At 39.6% G+C, this 22,243-nt stretch overlaps 2 protein-coding genes and 1 long non-coding RNA gene across 11 annotated transcripts in view; 1 reads left to right on the top strand and 2 right to left on the bottom strand.

The window, feature by feature from the left end:
* Positions 1 to 5,706, bottom strand: part of GOSR1 (golgi SNAP receptor complex member 1) — a 50,444-nt gene extending 44,738 nt beyond the window's left edge. For 4 of the 8 annotated variants that reach the window (XR_013405676.1, XM_015118837.3, XM_028835453.2 and 1 more), the window contains exons 1-2: positions 5,650 to 5,706; positions 1,817 to 1,937 (exon numbers count right to left, since the gene is read on the bottom strand). Coding sequence is in view for 6 of the 8 variants with exons in the window: in XM_015118837.3 (XP_014974323.1) it covers positions 1,817 to 1,937; positions 5,650 to 5,680 (152 nt within the window). In the remaining 2 variants the exon portion in view is untranslated. 8 annotated transcript variants of the gene reach the window in all.
* Positions 1,946 to 5,695, top strand: LOC144335422 (uncharacterized). Its single transcript, XR_013406277.1, has 3 exons — positions 1,946 to 2,802; positions 3,555 to 4,202; positions 4,775 to 5,695. It is a non-coding gene; the product is annotated as an uncharacterized LOC144335422 (long non-coding RNA).
* A 9,209-nt stretch (positions 5,707 to 14,915) lies between the features above and the next one.
* Positions 14,916 to 22,243, bottom strand: part of CPD (carboxypeptidase D) — a 97,374-nt gene continuing 90,046 nt past the window's right edge. For both annotated transcript variants that reach the window (XM_015118974.3, XM_077970732.1), the window contains exon 21: positions 14,916 to 18,990. In XM_015118974.3, the coding sequence (XP_014974460.2) occupies positions 18,764 to 18,990 (227 nt within the window). In that variant the 3' untranslated portion in view covers positions 14,916 to 18,763. The remainder of the gene's footprint in view (positions 18,991 to 22,243) is intronic.

Raw genomic sequence — 22,243 nt, 5'->3', positions numbered from 1 at the left:
TTGACTCATTGTGACATGCTTCCAACCTGGGCATCAAACAAGACACTTTAGAATACACATCAAATCTTGATCCTCATGGCCTTAGATTTTTATTTAAAAGGGTAGTTAGGCTGAAGTAATTCTACAAAGCCAGTTTCAGTTTGTGGTAGAATTTCTTAGGAAATGTTTTCAAGATAGTTTTTCCTTTAGAGGAATAAAAAAAGTATTAGTTCGTGAAGCACACGGAACATAGAAAATGCATAGAAAGAACATTCTTCATTCTCTTGCTAAATAAAGCCAAGTCCAAAGCAATGCAATCTATTTGATGTGTTAGTAATTTATTTTGAGATCCTAGAGTCAATGTTGGCCCTGCTGCCTTTACAACCAATGAGTCCTTATGAAAAAGAAACAGTACTTTGGCTATAGTGTTGAAATTAGCTTTTTGTTCAAATGTACACAATATAGTAGGGTTTAGACTGTGGGTCTGGAGATAGACCTAGATTCAAATCCAAGCTCAGATTTTACTGTTTTTATTAGCTGACAAATATCCTACTCACTTCTAATCTTTGAAAAAGTATGTAAAATAAGTGTGGATTAACAACAACTCTGCTACCAGCAATTTTACCACTAGGTATATAGAAACATTCTGTGTAAAAATGTTCCCAGCAGTATTTATAGAAAGTGCTTACCTAACATATAATGAACACTCTATGTCAGCTATCAAAATTGTTATTATTAATTAGCAAAAATTAGAAACAATGGCCATCATCAAATGGTTAAACTGTGATACAGTCATAAAATACTACATATAAATTACAAATGAATATACCAGAGTTAAATGAATCCATTGCTGAATCTCAAAAATGTTAAAGAAAAAAAAAGTTGTAAAATAACTATACTATATATATACCATATAACATAATAGAATACGATGAATTGCTCAGGAATACAAACATGCAGTAAGAATACATTTTGATTAAGGGGTGGGAGAAAGTGGGGGGCCATAAGGGGCTTCAATGGAATGAGTAATTATCATTTTTTTAAAATGGGAGAAAGGCACTTGGGGGTCCATGATATTACTCGTTGTAACTGTCTTAAATACTGCCTAATTTAAAACAATTTTTTTTTATTTCTATTTTTTTTTAGAGACAGGGTTTCACCATGTTGCCCAGGCTAGTCTTGAACTCCTGGGCTCATGTGATCCATCCACCTCAGCCTCCTAAAGTCCTGGGATTACAGGTGTGATCCGCTGTACCTGTCTACTCCTAATATTTTCTTGAAACAAGTGGATGACTTAAAGTGAGCATAAGCTTCAAAGATAAGAACATATTTTCCATACATTTAATATGGTAATATACTAGTTTCTCCAAAAAGTACCAAAATTAAAGACTTTGATAAGGAATAACAAGGATACACAGTGCATTAGATACCCTCTAATAGAATAAACACCAGAAAAGCAGTATGTGTACTTGGTACTTGGGTAGATCCACAGGTCCATTTAGCAATTGGAAAACACAAGAAATACATACCACATGGGCAAATCAGCCACCTTTTCCCTACACTGGCTGAATTAGACACTCATATTTTTAATACAAACTTATTCTGAGGTTCTAGCAGGCTTCTCCTGACACTGTAACAATCTTTGTCTAAAGATTCCAAATAAATGCTAGTCTCAAGAATTTGGAAGAATTTTAGTAAGTCACTAAAAAATAAAACAGTCAATGACAAAACACCAAAACTTCACCAACAGACCAACTTACAGAAGTTATATATTTTAGTTTCTTTTTTAACACTTTAAAAGCATAGTTAAGGCATAAGAGACAGAATCTGGTAGTACCTATACCTGTCGCGTCTTCCATCTCGGGTACTGCTATGACTGTAACTTGTACATAGTTTGCTGAAGGAAACTAGTTTCAGGTCAAGTTCATTTTCCAGCTGTCGAGCCTGTTTCCTGAGATCTTTAACAAAATTACAACAACAAATAATTAGACATAAAAAGTAGACACAAAAATCACAAGACTATTCTGAAGAAAACAAACTATGAAAATGATCATATACTGATCTAGCTACACCCATAAAGAAAAGTGTTGGCTGGACACGATGGCTCACGCCTGTAATCCCAGCACTTTGGGAGGCCAAGGCGGGCAGATCATCTGAGGTCGGGAGTTCGAGACCAGCCTGACCAACATGGAGAAACCCCATCTCTACTAAAAATACAAAATTAGCCAGGCGTGGTGGCGCACGCCTGTAATCCCAGCTACTCAGGAGGCTGGGGCAGGAGAATCGCTGAACGCGGGAGGTGGAGGTTGCAGTGAGCTGAGATTGTGCCATTGCACTCCAGCCTGGGTGACAAAAACAAAACTATGTCTCAAAAGAAAAAAAAAAAAAGGAAAAGAAAAGTCTTAAAAGAAGGAAACCAAGGACTTGCCCAGCAAAGCAGATTAGTCACTTATAAACTTCAGAGGGGACAGGAAGGGAAGTAGTAATGGGAGATGCAACTTTGCAGCTTTACTCCAAAGATGGCTAGAAAACAAAAGTTGTTCTACCATTCCTGAAACTATTTATATAGTGATAACTAAAATTCTGTAATTCAGAGAAAAACAAGAAGAGAATACAAATCACAAATGAACTAAAACTATGGTTTATGACCAGCATTATCAACTTACCAGTTAATGTTATAAGAAAGAAGCCATTATTCTTTTGAAAGGGATTTTGCTTTTTATGTTCCAAAGCTTTATTAGGCTCATGAACTTCTTTGCATAATAGCAAAATGATTTTTTTTTTTTTTTTGAGATGGAGTCTTGTTCTGTCACCTAGGCTGGAGTGCAGTGGCATGACCTTGGCTCACTGCAGACTCCACCTCCTGGGTTCAAGCAACTCTCATGCCTCAACTATCTCCCAAGTAGCTGGGACTACAGGCACATACTACCACGCCTGGCTAATTTTTGTATTTTTAGTAAAAACAGGGTTTCACCATGTTGGCCAGGGTGGTCTTTAACTCCCGACCTCAAGTGATCCACCGACCTTGGCTTTCCAAAGTGCTGGGATTACAGGTGTGAGCCACTATGCCCAGACCAAAATGACTTCTCAATTGAACATAAAGAAAAAAGTTACCATGAAAATTGCCTTTTTCTTTCTTTTCTTCTTTTTCTTTTTTTTCTGTTATTAGAGATGAGGTCTCACAATGTTGCCCAGGCTGGTCTCGAACTCCTAAGCTCCAGTGACCCTCCCGCCTGGGCCTCCCAAAGTGCTAGAATTACAGGCATGAGACACTGCGCCTGGCCAAAAATCGCCTTTAAAAAACTTACTGAAGCCAGGCAGAGTGGCTCACGTCTGTAATCCCAGCACTTTGGGAGACCAAGACGGGTGGATCATGAGGTCAGGAGATCCAGACCATCCTGGCTAACACAGTGAAACCCTGTCTCTACTAAAAATACAAAAAATTAGCCAGGCGTGGTGACGGGTGCCTGTAGTCCCGCTACTTGGGAGGTTGAGGCAGGAGAATGGCATGAACCTGGAAGGCAGAGCTTGCAGTGAGTGGAGATTGAGCCACTGCACTCCAGCCTGGGCGACAGTGCAAGACTCCGTCTTTAAAAGAAAAAAAAAAAACTTACTGAAAGTAATTTGGAGGGCTAAAACTAACAATAAACTATATGCTACTAACAAGGTCGAATATGAGTATGACAGAAATAAGTATGTAAGTTTTAACAGCAGAAGCAAACAAGCAAGTAGAGAAATTGGTTTAGCAGTCTGGCATCTAAGGGGTTGTGTGACAGAAGCCACAGTCTGGACAACCACACACAGATACGAGTATTCTCATTCAAGGTAAGTAAAAGTTAAAATAAAAGGGCAGAAGTACCAGAGGTAATGGTGTAAGAATCTCTCTTTCAGTGATAAAGAATACAAAACATTATTTCAATACACTTTTCAACCAGAAATAGAAAGCGTAGTTAACATAGTGGAGCATATTTACCCAGAGACCAAAAGCCAGTTCGAATCTCGGCACAGCCACTTACTGACTCTAAGATGTATCAACAATCTACTTAACCTATGACCTTCAGCTTCTGGTTTTTTAAACCCCTACCTTCAGGGTTTGCCTATGTATTGGTAATCATATGCTTAAAGCAGCTGGCACAGAGTAGGTTGTCAGTAATGAGCTGCTGTAATATCATAGCACGCTGCTTCAAAAAACCACAGCCTAACGACTAGTAATAAAGATATCAGTAGCCTCTTCTACATAATTTTAAAAAGTTTTCTAGCAGCCAGGCGCGGTGGGTCATACCTGTAATCCCAACACTTTGGGAGGCAAAGGTGGGCAGATCACGAGGTCAGAAGATCAAGACCATCCTGGCCAACATGGTGAAACCCCATCTCTACTAAAAATACAAAAATTAGCCGGGTGTGGTGGTGCGCACCTGTAGTCCCAGCTACTCAGGAGGCTGAGACAGGAGAATCTCTTGAACGCAGAAGGCGGAGGCTGCAGTGAGCCGAGATCGATAGCGCCACTACACTCCAGCCTAGGCAACAGAGCGAGACTCTAGATTCTGTCTCCAAAAAATAAAATAAAATAAAATAAAAAGTTTTCTATCTAGTACACACATTTCAAATGGGCATGGTGATACACGTTTTAAACTATAAGCACGCTTTTCTGTGATTGGAATAATTGTCTTCTCCAGTAGGAAACACAAGTAAAAGCATTTAGAAAGTATGATAGGCAAATCTGGATAAATTTAGAATGAAGTTTCTCAGACCAAGGGGCTGATAGTGACAATATTGTGGTTTCTAGAGGCTTCAGTGGATAGCAATAGAAACAGGTCAAAGGAACTTGGAAAGTAGTTTCTATGCTGCAGTAAAGCAAAGAGAGAGTTGGGAGAAAAAGGTGAGCTTTCTCTGCTCTTGTTGATCACCACGGTCCAGGAATGAGTTTTACGTAAGCTCACTTTATCGGACTATATTTTCAGGAATTAAATAAATGCATTTGTCAAATCACAAGAAGGTTTTTTGGTGGGAGAAGTATAGCAAATGTAACTGCAATTCACACAGGTTCTCTCAACTTTTTCATTAAAACCGATTCTAAGACTCCAGAGCAGTATGGTAAGTCATTTTCTCTTCCTTCAAACACCCAACCCTGAAGTTCCCAGCCTGTAGTTGTCATGCGGACCCAACAGGAGACATTCTGTCTCCCATTCTCTTCATACTTCCTCCGGCGGACTGGAATGCAAGTTCCTCCTTTCTTTTCCCACTCAGATTTCCAATAGTGACCTCAACTCCACTGCGCTGACTCCTCCAGTCTCCCGGGCTCTGGATCTTCTCCCTCAACATTCGTTTCCTCTCAGAGTTCGTACCCCAAGCCCCTTCGTCCGAGTTCCATTACTCCCTCAACATAATTCTACCCAGGCGATTCAGATCCCTCTTCCTCCACATCCCCGCTCTGTCCACTCTGTCCAACCCCTGCCCCACGTCCCGCTCACAGGGGCCGGCCAGGCCAGACCCCTGCCCCAGACCGTTCGGTATCCCCAAGGCCCTGGGGCTCCCAATTAGGCAAGCCCCGCTGCTCAGCTCGGACGCTCCGGAGGTCTGGTTCTTTCCTCTGCTGTTTCTCCCAAGATCTGTCCTCACTCAGCCCCTCTCACCCTCGTGGGACGCACCCGGAGGCCTTCTCGCCCTCACCTTCCCAGTAATTGCTGGTTCCTGCCGCCATCTTTGTTGTCCAACGTCAGCCGGGATAGAGGAGCAGAGGCGATGCAGGCCAGAAAGTCACCACCGCGCCTGTTTCTGCCCCGAGCGCCAGGGCTGACGGGATGCGAGCCTCCGCGGACACTGCCACCTGCTGATCAATTCGTTATCTTACAGCTTTTAAGTAGCGACAGATAAAAAACTTCAGCTTTAGCTCCTGACACTCTCAGAATGTCTGTCTTTCATTCCCGCTTTCTGCGCCCCAAACCATCATCATCTCCCTTATCCCGGCTTATCCTTTCTCTCAGCAGGTGCCTACTTGACTGGGAGGAAAATCATCCTCAGGCAACGCCCTCAATTTCCTTCACCTTGTCTCTAATGTGTATCTTCAGCCAATTTCATCTTTTCTCATACACAGAGACCCTTTCTTCCCAGAGCCATTTCCTTCATCCTACCTCCCCGCCTGTGCTCCATCATCCACGTTCTCTAGCATATGCGCTCTTCTCCACTGGCTGCTTTCCTTGTGTCTACAGTAGTTCTAGTTCCAGCCCTCTTTCCTTGTCAGCCGCCACATCTAGAAAGAGTGAGCTAACTGCATCTACATGCTCTCGGCCTGAGCCCTCAACCTGCTAAAATCTGCTGTGCAAACCCACACTTTATAGATACATAAATTATCTGCTGGTGCTGACTTAATTCTAGTGAAGTGTAGAAACCTTAATTCCTGTAAAGTTCTTTCCCCCACTCATTTATAATATAGTTGTTTTTAAGTATTTCCTCTGCTTTCATTGAGAGAACCACATCAGTCAATGTTTTAATATTTGCTTCAAGTGTCAGGCATAAGTTAGAGAATTCAAGAGAAGAGGAAAGCTTACTTGATTTATGCATATTTTACTCTTCTTCCTTCCTAGTGTCCCAAGATTCCTTTTTTTAATCGTTTCCTTTCTGTTTCAAGAATTTCCCTCAGCCATTTTTTTTTAAAGAGTAGGTCAGCTGGTGACAAATTCTATTAGTTTTTCTTCATCTGAGAATGTCTTGATTTCGCTTCATTCTTGGGGGATCGGATATTGTTGCCAGATATAGAATGTGAAGTTGACAATTTCTTTTTTTCAGCACTTGAAAAATGTGCCAATTCCTTCTGGCCTCCATAGTTTCAGATAAGAAATTGGCTACAATTGGAATTGTTTTTCCACTGTAGCTAAAATATATTTTCTCTCTCACTGCTTTCAAGAACTGTTCTTTAGTTTTCAGAAGTTATGATGTGCCTTGGTGTAGATTTCTTTGGATTTATCCTGTTCTTGATATCCTCAGCTTCTTGATTATTACATTTATGGCTTCTGCCAAATTTGGGGGATTCTCAGCCATTGTTTCTTCCAATACTTTTCCTATCAAATACTGTTTCTCTTCTTTTTCTGGGAGTCTGATGATGTGAATGCTAGATCTTTTGTTAATGTCCCACATAGCTCTGAAGTTATGCTAATTTTTTTTTCAGTCTAGTTTCCCTCATTCGGATTTGGTACTATCTACTATTCTGTCTTCAGATTTGCTGACAGGAAAGTATGTCTTTCCTTTGTTCCCTCCATTCTGCTGTTGAGCCCATCTGTTGAGTTCATGTCAATTATTGCATTTTTCATATCTAAAACTTCTGTTCAGTTCCTCATTATATCTTCTGTTTCTTTGCTGAGACTCTTTTTATCATTTGTTCTAAGTTTGTTTGTAATTGCTCACTAAAGTATTTTTATTAGAGCTGCTTTAAAGTCCTTGTCAGATAATTCCAACATCTGTGTCATCTTGCTGTTGGGGTCTGTTGTCTTCTTTTCACTCAAGTCGAAATTTTCTGGGCTGTTGGAATGACAATTTTTATAAATTGTATCCTGATGTTTTAGGTATTTGTTATGAGATTCTGGAATTTAAGTTTTCTGTTTAAGCAGACTTGCTCTGACACATGCTGCTGGGGGGCATAGGGAAATGCTTGCTACTTCCAGGTGGGAGTGGAAGTTCCGGCTCTGCCTTGGCCTTCATTGATTCCCCAGGGAGGAGGTGCCTTGTTACTGCTCCCCATGTGGTCCCCATTGCCACCATGGCAGGGAGCCTCATTACTGCTGTTCGGTGGACAAGAAGTCCAAGTGGGTGTGGGTGGGGCGCTTCATTACAGCTGGTGAGTGTGGAAGCCTAGCCTCCTCTCTCAGCCCTTGATGGCAAGGAGTGAAGATGGGCCTCAGTTTTTTCTGTGGCATTTGTCCAGAGTGGTGAAATTATTGTCCAAAAGTATTCTGTCTTGTTAGGATACCTGTTTCCTGGTCCCTTGTCTGGAGAGAGAAGGCTTTCCATTTTCCTTTGGGCTTTTCTTGTCTGCACCCTTTGGCATTTCTAGGTTGCCAGCTTCTCCAGCACTCAATATAGGACATAGGAAACAAAAAGGAAACCCAGGGAACTCAGCTTCATGTTCTTTACATTCTGAGGTCCCTAGCTGGTCTGCCTTCTTTTTTCCACCTTTTTGAGTCTATATATATATATTAGCTGTGCTTAGTGGGAGGAATAGAAAGAAATACAACTAATCCGTCTTGTCCAGAAGTGAAATTGTCCCTTTAATTTTTAAATGTTTTAATTATCAGGCTGGATGTGGTGGTTCATGCCTGTAATCCCAGCACTTTGGGAGGCTGAGGTGGTCGGACTGCTCAAGTCCAGGAGTTTGAGGCCAGCCTGGGCAACATAGTAGGACCTCATCTCTACAAAAAATTAAAACATTAGCCAGGCGTGGTGATGTACCCTGTAGTCCCCGCCACTCAGGAGGCTGAAGTGGAAGGATTGCTTGAGTCCTGGGGGTCAAGGCTGCAGCGAGCCATCACCACACCACTGCGCTCCAGTCTGGGTGACAGAGTCAGATCTTGTCTTAAAAAACAAACAAACAAACAAACTGCTAAAATTCTTCATCTTGTCTTCTACTTTCTTGAATTCATTCATTCATCATCTTTTTTTTTTTTTTTTTTTTTTTTAAGACAAGTCTTGCTCTGTCCCCAGGCTGGAGTGCAGTGGCACAATCTCGGCTCACTGCAACCTCTGCCTCCCGGGTTCAAGAATTATCCTGCCTCAGCGTCCCGAGTAGCTGGGAATACAGGTGCCTGACACCACCCTGGCTAATTTTTGTATTTTTAGTAGAGACAGGGTTTCACCATATTAGCTGGGCTGGTCTTAAACTCCTGACCTTGTGATCTGCCTGCCTCGGCCTCCCAAAAGTGTTGGGATTACAGGTGTGAGACACTGCGCCCAGCTTTTTTTTTTTTTTTTTTTTGTGAGACGGAGTCTCACTCGTCACCCAGGCTGGAGTACAATGGCGTGATCTCGGCTCACCGCAACCTCCACGTCCCGCGTTCAAGCGATTCTTCTGCCTCAGCTTCCTGAGTAACTGGGATTACAGGCATGCACCACCACGCCCGGCTAGTTTTGTATTTTTATTAGAGATGCGGTTTCTCCGTGTTGGTCAGGCTGGTATCGAACTGCCGACCTCAGGTGATCCGCCCACCTCGGCCTCCCAAAGTGCTGGGATTACAGGCGTGAGCCACCGCACCCGGCCCATCATCATTCTTTAAAAATTTCTGATAACTGAGAAATATGTACTTCCCATAGGATTGTTTCTATTTTTCTTGATCTTTCACAATGTAATCGTCTTTTGATAAGAACTTTTGATTGGATGCTGTATATCATAGATAAAACTTTGTATTAATCATTTGAGGATCTAGATGATGTTGTCTTTCTTCAGAAAGAATTTACTGCCTCTTCTTGCAGGCAGTTCAGGTAGGGGCAGAGCAGCTTAATCCAGTATGGAGTGGAACTAATACCAAGAGGGATTCTGTGTTTGCTAAAATTGGTCTATTTCTGATTAGCCCTTCATTCTAATGTGTAGCCATTCAGGTTTCCTAACTGGAATACTGTTTACCAGTGCCACTTCCTTGGCAGGTACTAACCTCGTATTTTCCCCCACCCAGTGATACTGCCCAAAACTTCTGTTTGGGTTCTCTGTCTCTTGCCTGGCCTTTCTTCTGTTACCTATGAATTGAAAAATGCCTGGAGGTGAAAGTTTTACCACCACACTCACCTCTCAGCAATTTTTGTTCTGGGATCTTGATCCCATAAGTCCTTCTTACATTAGTAGTTCTCCAATCCTTCAAACAGCTGTTTTTTTTTGTTTGTTTTTAAATCAAATTTAGCTTTTCTAATTGCTTTTGATGAGAAGTCTTTCCGTTTCAAGCCAATCCACTCATAGCTGAAAGTGGAACTAAATTTTATTATTTCTAATTTATCTGTAGATTCTTTTGTATTTTCCACATGTATAATCATATCATCTGCTAATAATGATAAATTCATTTCTTATCAATATTCATTCATATATGCTATTTATATTTTCATGTTTCATGGCTGAGATCTGTTCTGATAATAGAACAAAGCTAAGGTATTAAATACTTTAGTTGGTATTTTTGTTGGCATGTTCAGGGAGGAGTTGTAAGTGCTCTGATTTTGCAGTTCTCATTTGACTAGCAGGACTCTAAATTTTCCTCCTTTTCTTCTTTTCATCACCTAATTGTCTTTTGCTTCTTTTCTTTTCATCACCTAATTGTCAAAAGTGCTTCTCCTTTTTTCATTTTTTCCCTTCACTAGCTCTTTTTTTCTTTTCTTTTGAAGCTGTGTGTTTCAAAGACTGCCTCATTAAGTCACACCTGCCCCCTTTAAATTGTGCTCACTCTGAAGCCCCTTCCCTCTGGTTTCTGCTCAGATCTGCTTGGACATGTTTTTTAGATTGAGAGTTAGGTGGACCTAGTCTTTCTGGCAGTAGTTTTAGGCCAAGAACATTACTTTCTTTTTCTGGCATCCCTCTCCTGACTTCCCTGCAGTTTATCTTCATCTGCCTTCGCTCCACAGAGCCTGTGGGATGCTACTGGGGTGGGCCTGTGAGAATCCATGTTGCGATCTGCTGATTTTCCTCGTCTTACTCGGTTTGAAGTTTCAAAATTCTCTGACTTCAAATTATGCTGGGAGCGTGATTTCTGTATACTTTTTCCTTCGTGTGCTTGCACTAATGAAATATTGGGAGACAAGGTAGCTAGGCTGCCACTAAGGTTTTCAGCGACCTGGAAGTTTGCTTTCATTCTTGAAAGGTATGTTCAATACAGAATTCTATGTTGGAAGTTATATAATGTTTTCCCCAGCATTTTAAAAGTATAATTTCAATGTACTTTGGTTTCTATTGTTGAGAGTGAGTCTAATTGCTAATCTCTTTTGTCTTTGTCTTTGTTGATCTGCAATTTCACTGATCTAAGTGTGGATGTTACTTTTTCGTGCTTGGATTGAGTTTCTTTAATCTATGGGTTGCTATCTTTATCGATTTGGGGAAAGTTTTCAGTCACTGTCTCTTAGTTTCCTATGCTCTGTTCTTTCTTTTTTTTCCTCTAAAACTGTGGGTATCAAACATGTGGTATTAGTTGTATGTCAAATCCACATTTTAACCCTCTCCTTTGTATTTTCTACCTTTTGGTCTCCATGCTACGTAAGAATTTCTACAGATCTGTCTTCTAGTTAATTACTTCTCTGTGCGCAATCGGCCACGCCAATTCCATTTTAGTTTCTGTACTTTCATTTCCAGAAGTTCTGCTATTATTTTATAGATCCTGTGATAGTCTCAGGTTTATCTTTTATTTGAAAACAATAATTCTATTTTACAGTGTTCAATAATATAAACATCTGACATCCATATAAAACTTTTTCTGCTCTTCTCTTACTTGTGAAAAATTGTGAAGTCTGCTCCAACTCTAGGAGGGACACACCTTCCACTAGAGATTTCTTTTTTCTTTTTTTTTTTTTTTTTGAGATGGGGTCTTGCTCTATCGTCCAGGCTGGAGTGCAGTGGCACCATCTCGGCAAACTCCGCCTCCCAGGTTCATGCCATTCTCCTGCCTCAGCCTCCCGAGTAGCTGGGACTACAGGCGTCTGCCACCACGCCTGGCTAATTTTTTTTGTATTTTTAGTAGAGACGGGGGTTTCACCATGTTAGCCAGTATGGTCTCGATCTCCTGACCTTGTGATCCGCCCACCTTGGCCTCCCAAAGTGCTGGGATTACAGGTGTGAGCCACCTCGCCCGGCCTCCACTAGAGATTCCAATTGAACTTGGTCATCTAGAAGCAGTGCCACATATCTTGACACCTGGAGTACCCAAGCTGTGCATGGCTGCCTAGGTTCTAGACATCCTATTTCCTATGCCAGGCCCTCTTTCCAATGTGTTCCATTCACATTCTGCTAAATAGAAAACTGAGTATAATCCTTCCTCTTTTGTCCTCCCAACACTCACATCTTCCAAATCAAAACCCAGGAGTCAACTCTGTATGATCTCTGCAACTTCTCTGTAAATCTAAAATTATTATTTTTTTAAATCTAGCAGTCCTGCAGTTGAGTCATTACTGTAACTTGCCCAGTCCCTTTCTGTTTCATTCCCTCTCAACAGGATCAATGTTTTTGACTCTAGATCAAAAGCCTGTTTAGTCTTGAAAAACTCTGCTAGGAACCATATGTACATAATAAATAATAATCATCATCATAAATACTGGAATAACCTCAATTACTCGAAATTAGCAATCTAGACTTTCACCATTACTCCTTCACTTTGGCTCAACCTCAGTGGTTATCACAGAATATAATCCATGTTATCATAGCAATTTCTATTTAATCTGCACTCTGTTTCCTCCGTGTTCCGTCTTAAGTTTCTCCACTTGCTGATTTTCCAACTACAGTTTTGACTTTATCTCTGCCTCCTCATATTGCTGAATTTGAGATATCCATCTCAATATACTCCCACTTCTAATGATCGTACCTTCAGTCTTATCAAGTAATTCTCAGCCTTTTTTCCTCAGTCTTTCAGGCTGGCCTCTAAACTTCAACACCTTACTACTCCATGTAGGCCATCCTGTCTCATTCTTGCTTACCTTGTCTACATTTGTTTACACAGTAATTAGGGAAGAGGATTATTTAACCTCAACCAAAATGCCGAAGAAATAGTATGTTTGCTTTTAATATTCTACTAATGTAGGTGAAAATTGTGATATTAAAGTTAAAATTGGGGCCGGGTGTGGTGGCTCATGCCTGTAATCCCAGCACTTTGGGAGGCCAAGGTGGGAGGATCACTTGAGGTCAGGAGTTCCAGACCAGCCTGGCCAACATGGCAAAACTGTGTCTCTACTAAAAATACAAAAATTAGCTGGGCATGATGGCGCATGCCTGTAATTCCAGCACTTGGGAGGCTAAGGCAGGAGAATCGCTTGAAACTGGGAGCCAGAGGTTGCAGTGAGCTGAGATCACACCACTGCACTCCAGCCTGGGAGACAGTGAGACTCTGTCTCAAAAATATATATATATATTTATATATATATATATATATTTGTTTTACATATATAAATATGTAAAACATATTTGTTTTACATTTGCTGAGGAGTGCTTTACTTCCAACTATGTGGTCAGTTTTGGAATAAGTGCGATGTGGTGCTGAGAAGAATGTATATTCTGTTGATTTGGGGTGGAGAGTTCTGTAGATGGCTATTAGGTCCGCTTGGTGCAGAGTTCAGTTCAATTCCTGGATATCCTTGTTAACTTTCTGTCTCATTGATCTGTCTAATGTTGACAGTGGGGTGTTAAAGTCTCCCATTATATATATTTATAAATATACTTTTGTATATATATTTGTATATATATTTGTGTGTGTGTGTATATATATATATAAAGGTAAAATTGCACTTTGTCTACTGATTTTATTGCTTTTAAGTTGTGTGTAATAACAAATGGTGTATTTATCTGAGGTTTGCAACAAACAGCATAGAATCAGTTGGTATTCTAACTATAACTAAGACTAAGACATGAAGACCCACACAATGGCACTTATTCAGAATTGAGTAGTATTAGTGTTGACCATCATGTTTACTTTGCTGAGAACAATCAGCTATTAGAAATCTGAAAAGCTGAACATAACTAGATTACTGTTTATGAAACAAACCAAAAGGGTTCTTAATTCAAGTATGAGAAAACTAAGAAAATTCAGGAAAATATTTCAAACATTGAGAGAAAAAGAACCGTTATCAATATTCACACTTCCTGTAGCAGTTAAGTAAGGCTGTTTTCACTAAAGAAGCATAAATACAACTTAATTTCATTTAAAAACAAATATGAAGCATTTTGGCATAATTAAAACTTTACTGCCATGCTTTAGACAATCTATTGAACCACATAATAAAAGTTTCTTTTTCTTTTTTTTTTTTTTTTAGTATTTGTGTCTCAGAATTTCTTCTACATTAAAAAGATCACCTATAAACAGATCTTTGTTTATACATTTGATAAAGTAACTTTCTTTCAAAGGCATAAGAAGACATCACATAAAGGAAAATTATGCTGGTTACCACGGGCATTCAATTCCGAGTCAAATATTATATTGGGAACTTTTCTAACATTATTTCATTTAATTTTCCACTGCAATCCTATCAAGCATTATTCTTTAACCAGTAGAGAAACTGAGGCTCAGAGAATGTCAAGAAAGTTGTACAAGCTCACATCAGAAGCAAGTAGCAGAGCCAAGAATCAATCACAGATTGGTCCAACTCCAAAGTCCATGCTCAAACCTCTATGCTTTATTTCCTTTACAGCAGAGACTTTTAGATGAACCAATCACTGTTGAAATATAACTTATTTCCATTTCTATTTCTCTGGTCTGGACTATGAGTTCTTTGTCAGCAGAGTCTGTTTCTTATATATCTTTGCTTTCCCAATTCCTATTAGGGTAGAAATAACACATTGTTGCTAAGTGAAAAGGGGATATTGAATTCATCCTTGCTGCGCCTATAAGTGCCAGGACACATTATTCTAACTGGGCCTCACCTGGAAAAAGGACGAAATTTTTAATGAACAAGTTTAAAATGGGTACATAAAAACCTTTCAATGACCAGGTTTTGTGTTATTGTGATATGATTGAACATATATAACAATCTAGCTGAGCTACAAACAGAAAACTGTGGCCACTATGTAATGTGATTTCAGAAACAAAGCTTTCTTTTGAGTTGATTCATAAATACAGAAACATTCCATAGGTGATACCCTGTATTCTGATCCTGGTACTATTTTTCCACTAGTATAGGCAGAAAAACTAAATAACTTTCAAACTGGACCTATAACTTTTTCTGGCCTATTGCATCTGAAAAAAGATTATGAGACAAAACACAAAGAAAGACAAACATCATAAAATAACTTTTATACAGGATTAGTAGATCTGTTTACATATAAAAAACAGAAAGGACCTCATTACAGTTAGATTTCACATAAATTACACATTGACTTTTAAAAACTACTATTCAACTTCATTTAAAGTCCCTTTTAAAAATTTCATTTTGAAGGCACAGTGCATGAAATAAACCAAAGACTGAAGCACTTGAGATGAACGGGTGTTGGGCACCTTATATAAACAGCTGTAGATTGCTCTAGAACTGGGAGTATCACTTGGAAAAATTGGAGAGGTGAAAAGCTGATTTTTAATCTGAGCATTAAAAAATACCATTATGTCATACCTCCAGAAAATCTGTAGCATGGCCAGCATAGAAGGTAATTAGTACACTCATGTTATGCCATTTATAAAAATCACAATCATACATATTTACATAATTTATATCCAACTGCCTCAAAATGGTAATCTACTTTCAAATTTCATAATGTACTCTGTCAAATCAAAATCAACCAGGACAATATTCTGAAAATCAAGTGGAATTATTAACGAATTATTGCTAAAAATAGGATAAATGGGTATTGGGAGAGATTTCTTCATGAACTAGAAATCCAAGTTCAGTTGACATTAATCAAAGACCCCAATCATCCCCCCAAAATAACTAGTTAAAACAAATCAGAAACCCAAGAGTTATCAAAAAAGTTGCTATAGAAAACCACTGAACATCAATCATAGTGGAATTTATAGTAATAACAATAAAGCAAAATTATATGGAAATGCTGGGTTGTCACTGTTAAAACAATTCCACACTATTACAGAGTTGATTGCCAATAAGCTTTTCATACAGCAGGGTCAACACCTGGCACAAGTGCATTTCTGGCAACAACAAGATAAAACTATTTAATGTTGAGAATAAATGGAAATGGAGGAGCAGGTCATGGTTACCGAGTAACCTGGTGTTAGCTCAAACACAATAAGCTCAGACATAAACACTACCTTTTATTTATTTGTCAACTCATAATTAGATTTAAATTCAATAGTCATGAATTCAGCAAATCCCATTCAAGTAAAAATTACCAAAGATTAAGCAATCAATCACACTGGGCCAAATATACAATATGTTTCCTTTCTGGAAGATGACAAAGTCCCAAAGCAAATCCTTTCAATAAGCATTGCAAGCATTCCTCACCTGGATAGGATCCCACTCACTACCCAACTGTTCAGCAAAGTGCATCAAAACCAAAGGATCTTTCCTTCTGAAATGACTTGGGCACATCTTACTGAACTACATAATCGATACAAGTACATGTACACAGGTAGACACTTTGAACATTACCTACTCAATCACTTTGCTTTTATTAAAGAGCTGGGAAGGAAGAAGTCTTGCAAACTGATCACCAGGACAAAATCCATGCCTTGTGAGTAAAGAAAGGCACAACTCAGATTTAGGCAAATTTCTTAATACTATGATACTTGCCTCCGTAACTCCAAGGAAATGGAAAGTCTCTCGGAGAAACACTGAAGAAATGTATCCCCATCCCATATGGCTTCAATGCCTTAAGCAGTTAATATGTTCTAATATTAGATTAGATCCGCAAATAAAAGACAGGGAAGGGCTGAGAATATAGTCTTAGTAGTCAGGGATCCTATACATTCACGCTTCTAGGTAACACAAGCTGGGAAAGTATTGTTTTCCAGCTAAATGCGTTATTTAAAAGTTCATTGATGGTCAAGATTTATAGCAGAATTTGGTTTTTCTTTCAGGAAGTATTACTAAAATAACTATTTGTATGTTCATTTCTTTAAAATTTTACACATGCTTAAAAGGCATGGCCTCCAGCCACTGAGATGTACAGTTAAAGACATATTTGATCCAAGAGAGAAGTAAATGTAAAAAGGTATCCTCTAGTGAAGACCAATGATAACAAAGCAAAGTCTGTCACATTAACTTTGTTTCATTTGCCGTAATGTCCCAAGCAGGGCCAGCCACTCTTAGGCCCCTTGTTGGTTTCCTGACTGTACTCTTAAAAATAAAGCTGAAAAAGAGCAACATACCACCATCCTTAAAGAAAACATATAGATTATTAGAAGAAATTAAATCATGTATACTTCATTAACTATTAGCATCCCACAAGCTCTGTTCCATGTATGAGGTGGCAGAATTTACAGTTGCTAATACCAGAATACCAGAATAGCTTCACCTTGAACCACAGATTTATCACAGATACTTACTAACAAATGACATGACCTCATTATTCTTGCTAAACAAAATCTTCTTTTATAAAGCCACTTTGAATGCATTCCTCACCAAACCTGGTTGAATGACCTAGGTAGGTGGTAAACCACTCCACCTGAAGGCTTTGGGATAACTGATACATTAATGGATATAGAATACAATTTGAGAAGATGAGAGCAAGTTTTTTGATCCCCTGATTTAGTATAAGTTCAGCAGCAACTTGGTCATTAAAACATTCAAAGGTATTAAACCGTTAGATCATTGGTAAGATGCACACTTACAAAAAGCATCATTTCCGTTGCATAAGACAGACACAATAAAATGCAAATCTTTCAGGTCTTTGCCTGATTGGCAGTGAAGATGACACTTTTACACCACAGTGTTTTATCACTCAGCAGTCATAGTTTACATTTTTTTCAAGGGAGGGAGCTATACTTAAAAACTTTCGACTGAACTTTTAGCAAAATTGGTTGATCAAAAAGAGACTGTCAAATGAAACATTAGGACAAAGAACCAAATTACTCCCAGAGGCCTATGTGAACAAGACCGGCCAAGTGATTTCAATAATAGTATGCTATTACAGGGTATAGGCTTGGGCTGGAGCATGAAGTATAGATATTTTGTGTTCAAATACAGGTTAAGAATGTGCAAGTAGGTCTCTTCCACATTTCTAGATATTTTCAGTAGAATTCAGATCTTGCAGATGGTTGGGTCATCTGAAAACCATGTGTGCAACATAGAAAAAGATTCTGATTTAGGCAATATGAAAGAATCAGGCATTCCTAGAATAAGCTAGTGCTTCACAGATATAAGCAGCAGCACCTGTGGGTTTTTACCAAGTTCAAAGATAGGCAACATGAGTTTTAGCTTCTGCTGGATCTCTCTCTCAGCTTCATTCAAGTGGGCATTTAGATCTTTCACAACAAAGTAAGTTCTCCCTTAAAATGGGCTATTTAGAAGTTTGCTAAACCTTACAAGAGAGGTAGTGAAATCCTGCTTACAGCATAGTCTACCAGTTCCGATCTAGCCTTGGAACAGGTAGAAAGCCAAATGCAGAAGCCCATTTATTCATTTCCTACTGTTATATGTGTTTAAAAATCAATTCAACCTCCATTAAACCTGAATAAGAGAAACTCCAGCTATTTAACAACTAGAGAAAAGTACTCCTCAGTAGGTTGAAAAAACCTTGAGTTTTTAAAGCTTTATGTTGATTCTGACTGCTTTCCCTGCCTTAATGTTTCTGGATTCTTTTGGCCATTTAAAACAAAGAAAAATACTAAAGCCACTAGTAAACATCTGATGTGCAAAATACAACATCCTCTAGTTGGTTTTATGCCATTATTACATAAGCTCCAAATAGCTCATCTTAAATTAAAAAGAAAAACAAAGTGGCTGTCCCATCTCTGCTGCATAAATAGAAATCAGATTTTTTTTTTAAAGGTTAAGAATACTTTAAGGAAGGGAAGTTCGAAACTGCCAGTGAAATTCACAGAGAATACAAATTTAGCAATTTAACTTCCCAAAGCTCTTTGAAGAAGCAAGAGGGTCTCTCTTCTTAATGCAGTGTTCTCCCAAGAGGAACTGTAATTTTGCTTGGTACTTATGCTGGGAGATATGCAAAATGTGTTTCTCAATGTTTGCTAGAATATAATGTTTCCTCTTCAGTGTCTGTTTCATCTTGGAACTCATGGCTTAGGAGGGACTTCTTGGAGCCGGTAGACATCATGCGAATTTCATCTTCATACTCATCATGATGCTGCCTGAGCCGATGAAAGCCATCCTTGTGTCTATTAGACTTGATTGAGCAGATGCACCAAATAATGCAAGCTGTTAGGATCAATGCCGACATAGTAGCACCTGACAAACAAAAACCATCATGTGGGTGATATTATACTTTAAGGATATTAATAAGCAGCTGCTTACAATGGAACTTTTAATAATATACCCCGCATTTATTTTATTTCTATTTCATGCACTTAAGAACAACCTTTTATTATAAAGAAGCAGTATATGTACAATATACAAAATTTAAAAATACAAACTAACAAAAGTCAAAACCAAAAACCTCCTATCTTTACATTTCCATTACCCAGAGATCATTTTTAGTTACCAGATCTTTTCTGTGTGTGATCCTCCCACCACAGCCTCCTGAGCAGTACCACAGGTGCACGCCACCACACCTGGCTAATTTTTTTTTTTTTTTTTGGTAGCGATGGGGTTTTGCCATGTTGCCCAGGCTAGTCTAGAACTCCTGACCCTCACGTGATCCACCTGCCTCGGCCTCCCAAAGCGCTGGGATTATAGGCGTGAGCCACCATGCCTGGCCCCAGATCTTTCTTTATGCATGTGCATATACATGTATTTTTTTCTTTTACCATAATGAGATTATACTGTGTCTACTGTTCTGCAACCTGCTTTTTATGACTTCTATTATACTCCTCCTTTCCAGTAAACTTTCATTTCATCCAAATCTCTTAGTTTATTTTAAATTTGTACATAAGGTTATCAAAATAAAAGTGTTAGAAACTAAAAATAATAAAAATTAAGTTCACAATAGCTCATGGGTGACAGAGCCAGATTTAAACCATGGCTGAATTCTATCTCCTGTGTTTTTAACCACTAAGTTATTTACACTTTATCTGAGACAAGATAAGAACTCTTTAAACTCACCACACAGTATCTATGATTGGGCCATGTTTCCAATATACTACTTTCTCTCAACTAAGGGTCTGTCCCACAGGAACCCTGTGATAAAACTTGGTTATTCTGCCTCAGCCAAGTTGCACTTAGAAATAAACAAAAGCTCTTTGTATCAAATAGATAGAGTACATCAGAGTATTCATTTTACCACATTTTTTTTTCTTCTTAACCTTTCAGTAATCCAAGCAATGACATGAATTAGTTCCAGTGAAAGCAAACATTTCCTCTTTCCTGGATCTTGAAAAAGCAGAACTAATGTAAGTCAAAGTCCTAGGAACTTAAAACTTTAATATAAAGCAAATCATTCATTCATTCAACAACTCTTAAGACCCACTGCGTGCTAAGCATCGTTCTGGGCTCTGAGGATGCAGGTAGATTCCTCACTCTCTCAGAGCTTATGTTTTAGTGGGAAAGATTGAATATAGACAAATAAATGAACCAATACAATGTTAGTGAGAAGTGCTATAATGAAAAAAAGCAGGATAGAGATAGTCACAGGGGTAGCTAGGGTGATCAGGGAAGACCTCTCCGTGGAGGTGACATTTGAGTATAGACCTGAAGAAACAGAAATATTGGGAACAGGACCCCAAAAGCTGGCCATAAACTGGCTCCAAAACTGGCCATAAACAAAATCTCTGCAGCACTGTGACATGTTCATCATGGCCATGACACCCATGCTGGAAGGTTGTGGGTTTACCAGAATGAGGGCAAGGAACACCTGGCCCACCCAAGGCAGAAAACCACTTAAAGGCGTTCTTAAACTACAAACAATAGCATGAGCGATCTGTGCCTTAAGGACATGCTCCTGCTGCAGATAACTAGCCCAACCCATCCCTTTATTTCGGCCGATCCCTTCATTTCCCATAAGGGATACTTTTAGTTAATCTAATATCTATAAAAACAATGCTAATGACTGGTTTGCTGTTAATAAACGTGGGTAAATCTCTGTTCGAGGCTCTCAGCTCTAAAGGCTGTGAGACCCCTGATTTCCCACTTCACACCTCTATATTTCTCTGTGTGTGTCTTTAATTCCTCTAGCACCACTGGGTTAGGGTCTTTCCGACCAAGCTGGTCTCAGCAAGTGGCGTCCATTGTGGGGGCTCGAATCCAGGTTGAAGGGTTGCTGGAGCGGCAGTTGGAGAACATGGAACTGAGAACATGGAACTAAGCTGGAGGACACCTGAGTACTCCTAAAGCAATCCCTGTGGTGAGTAAGAAGGGGAGCTCGGAAGCATTAGGGTAACAACGGGACAAGTGTGGGCTCTGGTTCATTCCACCTTGGAACTTTTTCACACTGATGAGGAGGAAGGAGAGTGTAACGAAGTAACAGAAGAGGTTACAGAGCAGGTTTGTTTGCCAGCTAAAGCTAAAGCAGCAAAGGAGGGAGAGGTTCATCCCTATCCTTCTGCACCCCCTCATTATTATTTTGAAGAAAAAGACCCTCCAGATCTTTCTTTTCCGGAGGACACTGGGTGAAAAGTAGTTGCCCCGTGACTGTGCGAGCAGCGCCTCAAGAGACTCCTCTTAGTTCTGTTCAGGCAGGAATTCAGCAAGCCAGCCGAGAGGGTGATTTAGAGGCTTGGCAGTTCCCTGTTAGAATATACCCCCCAGATCAACAGGGAAATAGTATAGCTACATTTGAGCCTTTTCCTTTTAAATTCGGGAAAGCACATTTAGTTGATTATATCAAGGCCTGTGATGGTATCAGAGATAATCTGCATAAGGCTACTCTGCTAGCACAGGCAATGGCAGGACTGAGAGTGAATAAAGGAACTCCATTTCCTGGAGCTTGTTTTAACCGTGAGAAGCATGGTCATACTAAAAAAAAAAAAAGTAGAAAAAAATCAGTGAGTCAGGCCACCAGATAGGGGAAAAAAGAAAACTGCTGAGCCCGAAGTATGTCCAAAATGTAAAAAAGGAAAACATTGTGCTAATCAGTGTCACTCTAAGTTTGATAAAGATGGGAACCCACTTTCGGGAAATGCCATAAGGGGCCCATCCCAGGCCCCATTCCAAACCAGGGCATTTCCAGCTCAGGCCATTCGCTCTTCCCTGTACCAAATCTGTGCCCGCCACAGCCGGTAGTGCCGCGGTAGATTTGTGCTGCACAAAAGCTGTGAGTCTTCTGCTGGGGAACCCTCACAAAAGGTCCCAGCAGGAGTCTGTGGACCCCTGCCAGCAGGGACGATAGGATTACTTCTAGGCAGGTCTAGTTTAAATTTAAAAGAGGTACAAATACATACAGGAGTCATTGATTCAGATATTAATGGGGAAATTCAAATTGTTATATCTACTTCTGTTCCCTGGAAAGCAGAGCCAGGAGATCATATAGCACAGCTCTTGATTGTGCCATATGTGGAAATGGGGAAAAATGAAATTAAACTAACAGGAGGATTTGGAAGCACAAATA

Source organism: Macaca mulatta, chromosome 16, assembly GCF_049350105.2.
Source record: "Macaca mulatta isolate MMU2019108-1 chromosome 16, T2T-MMU8v2.0, whole genome shotgun sequence".
NCBI lineage: Eukaryota > Metazoa > Chordata > Mammalia > Primates > Cercopithecidae > Macaca > Macaca mulatta.
The sequence above is the reverse complement of the archived record's forward strand: the minus strand, read 5'-3'. Positions and strand labels throughout refer to the sequence as shown.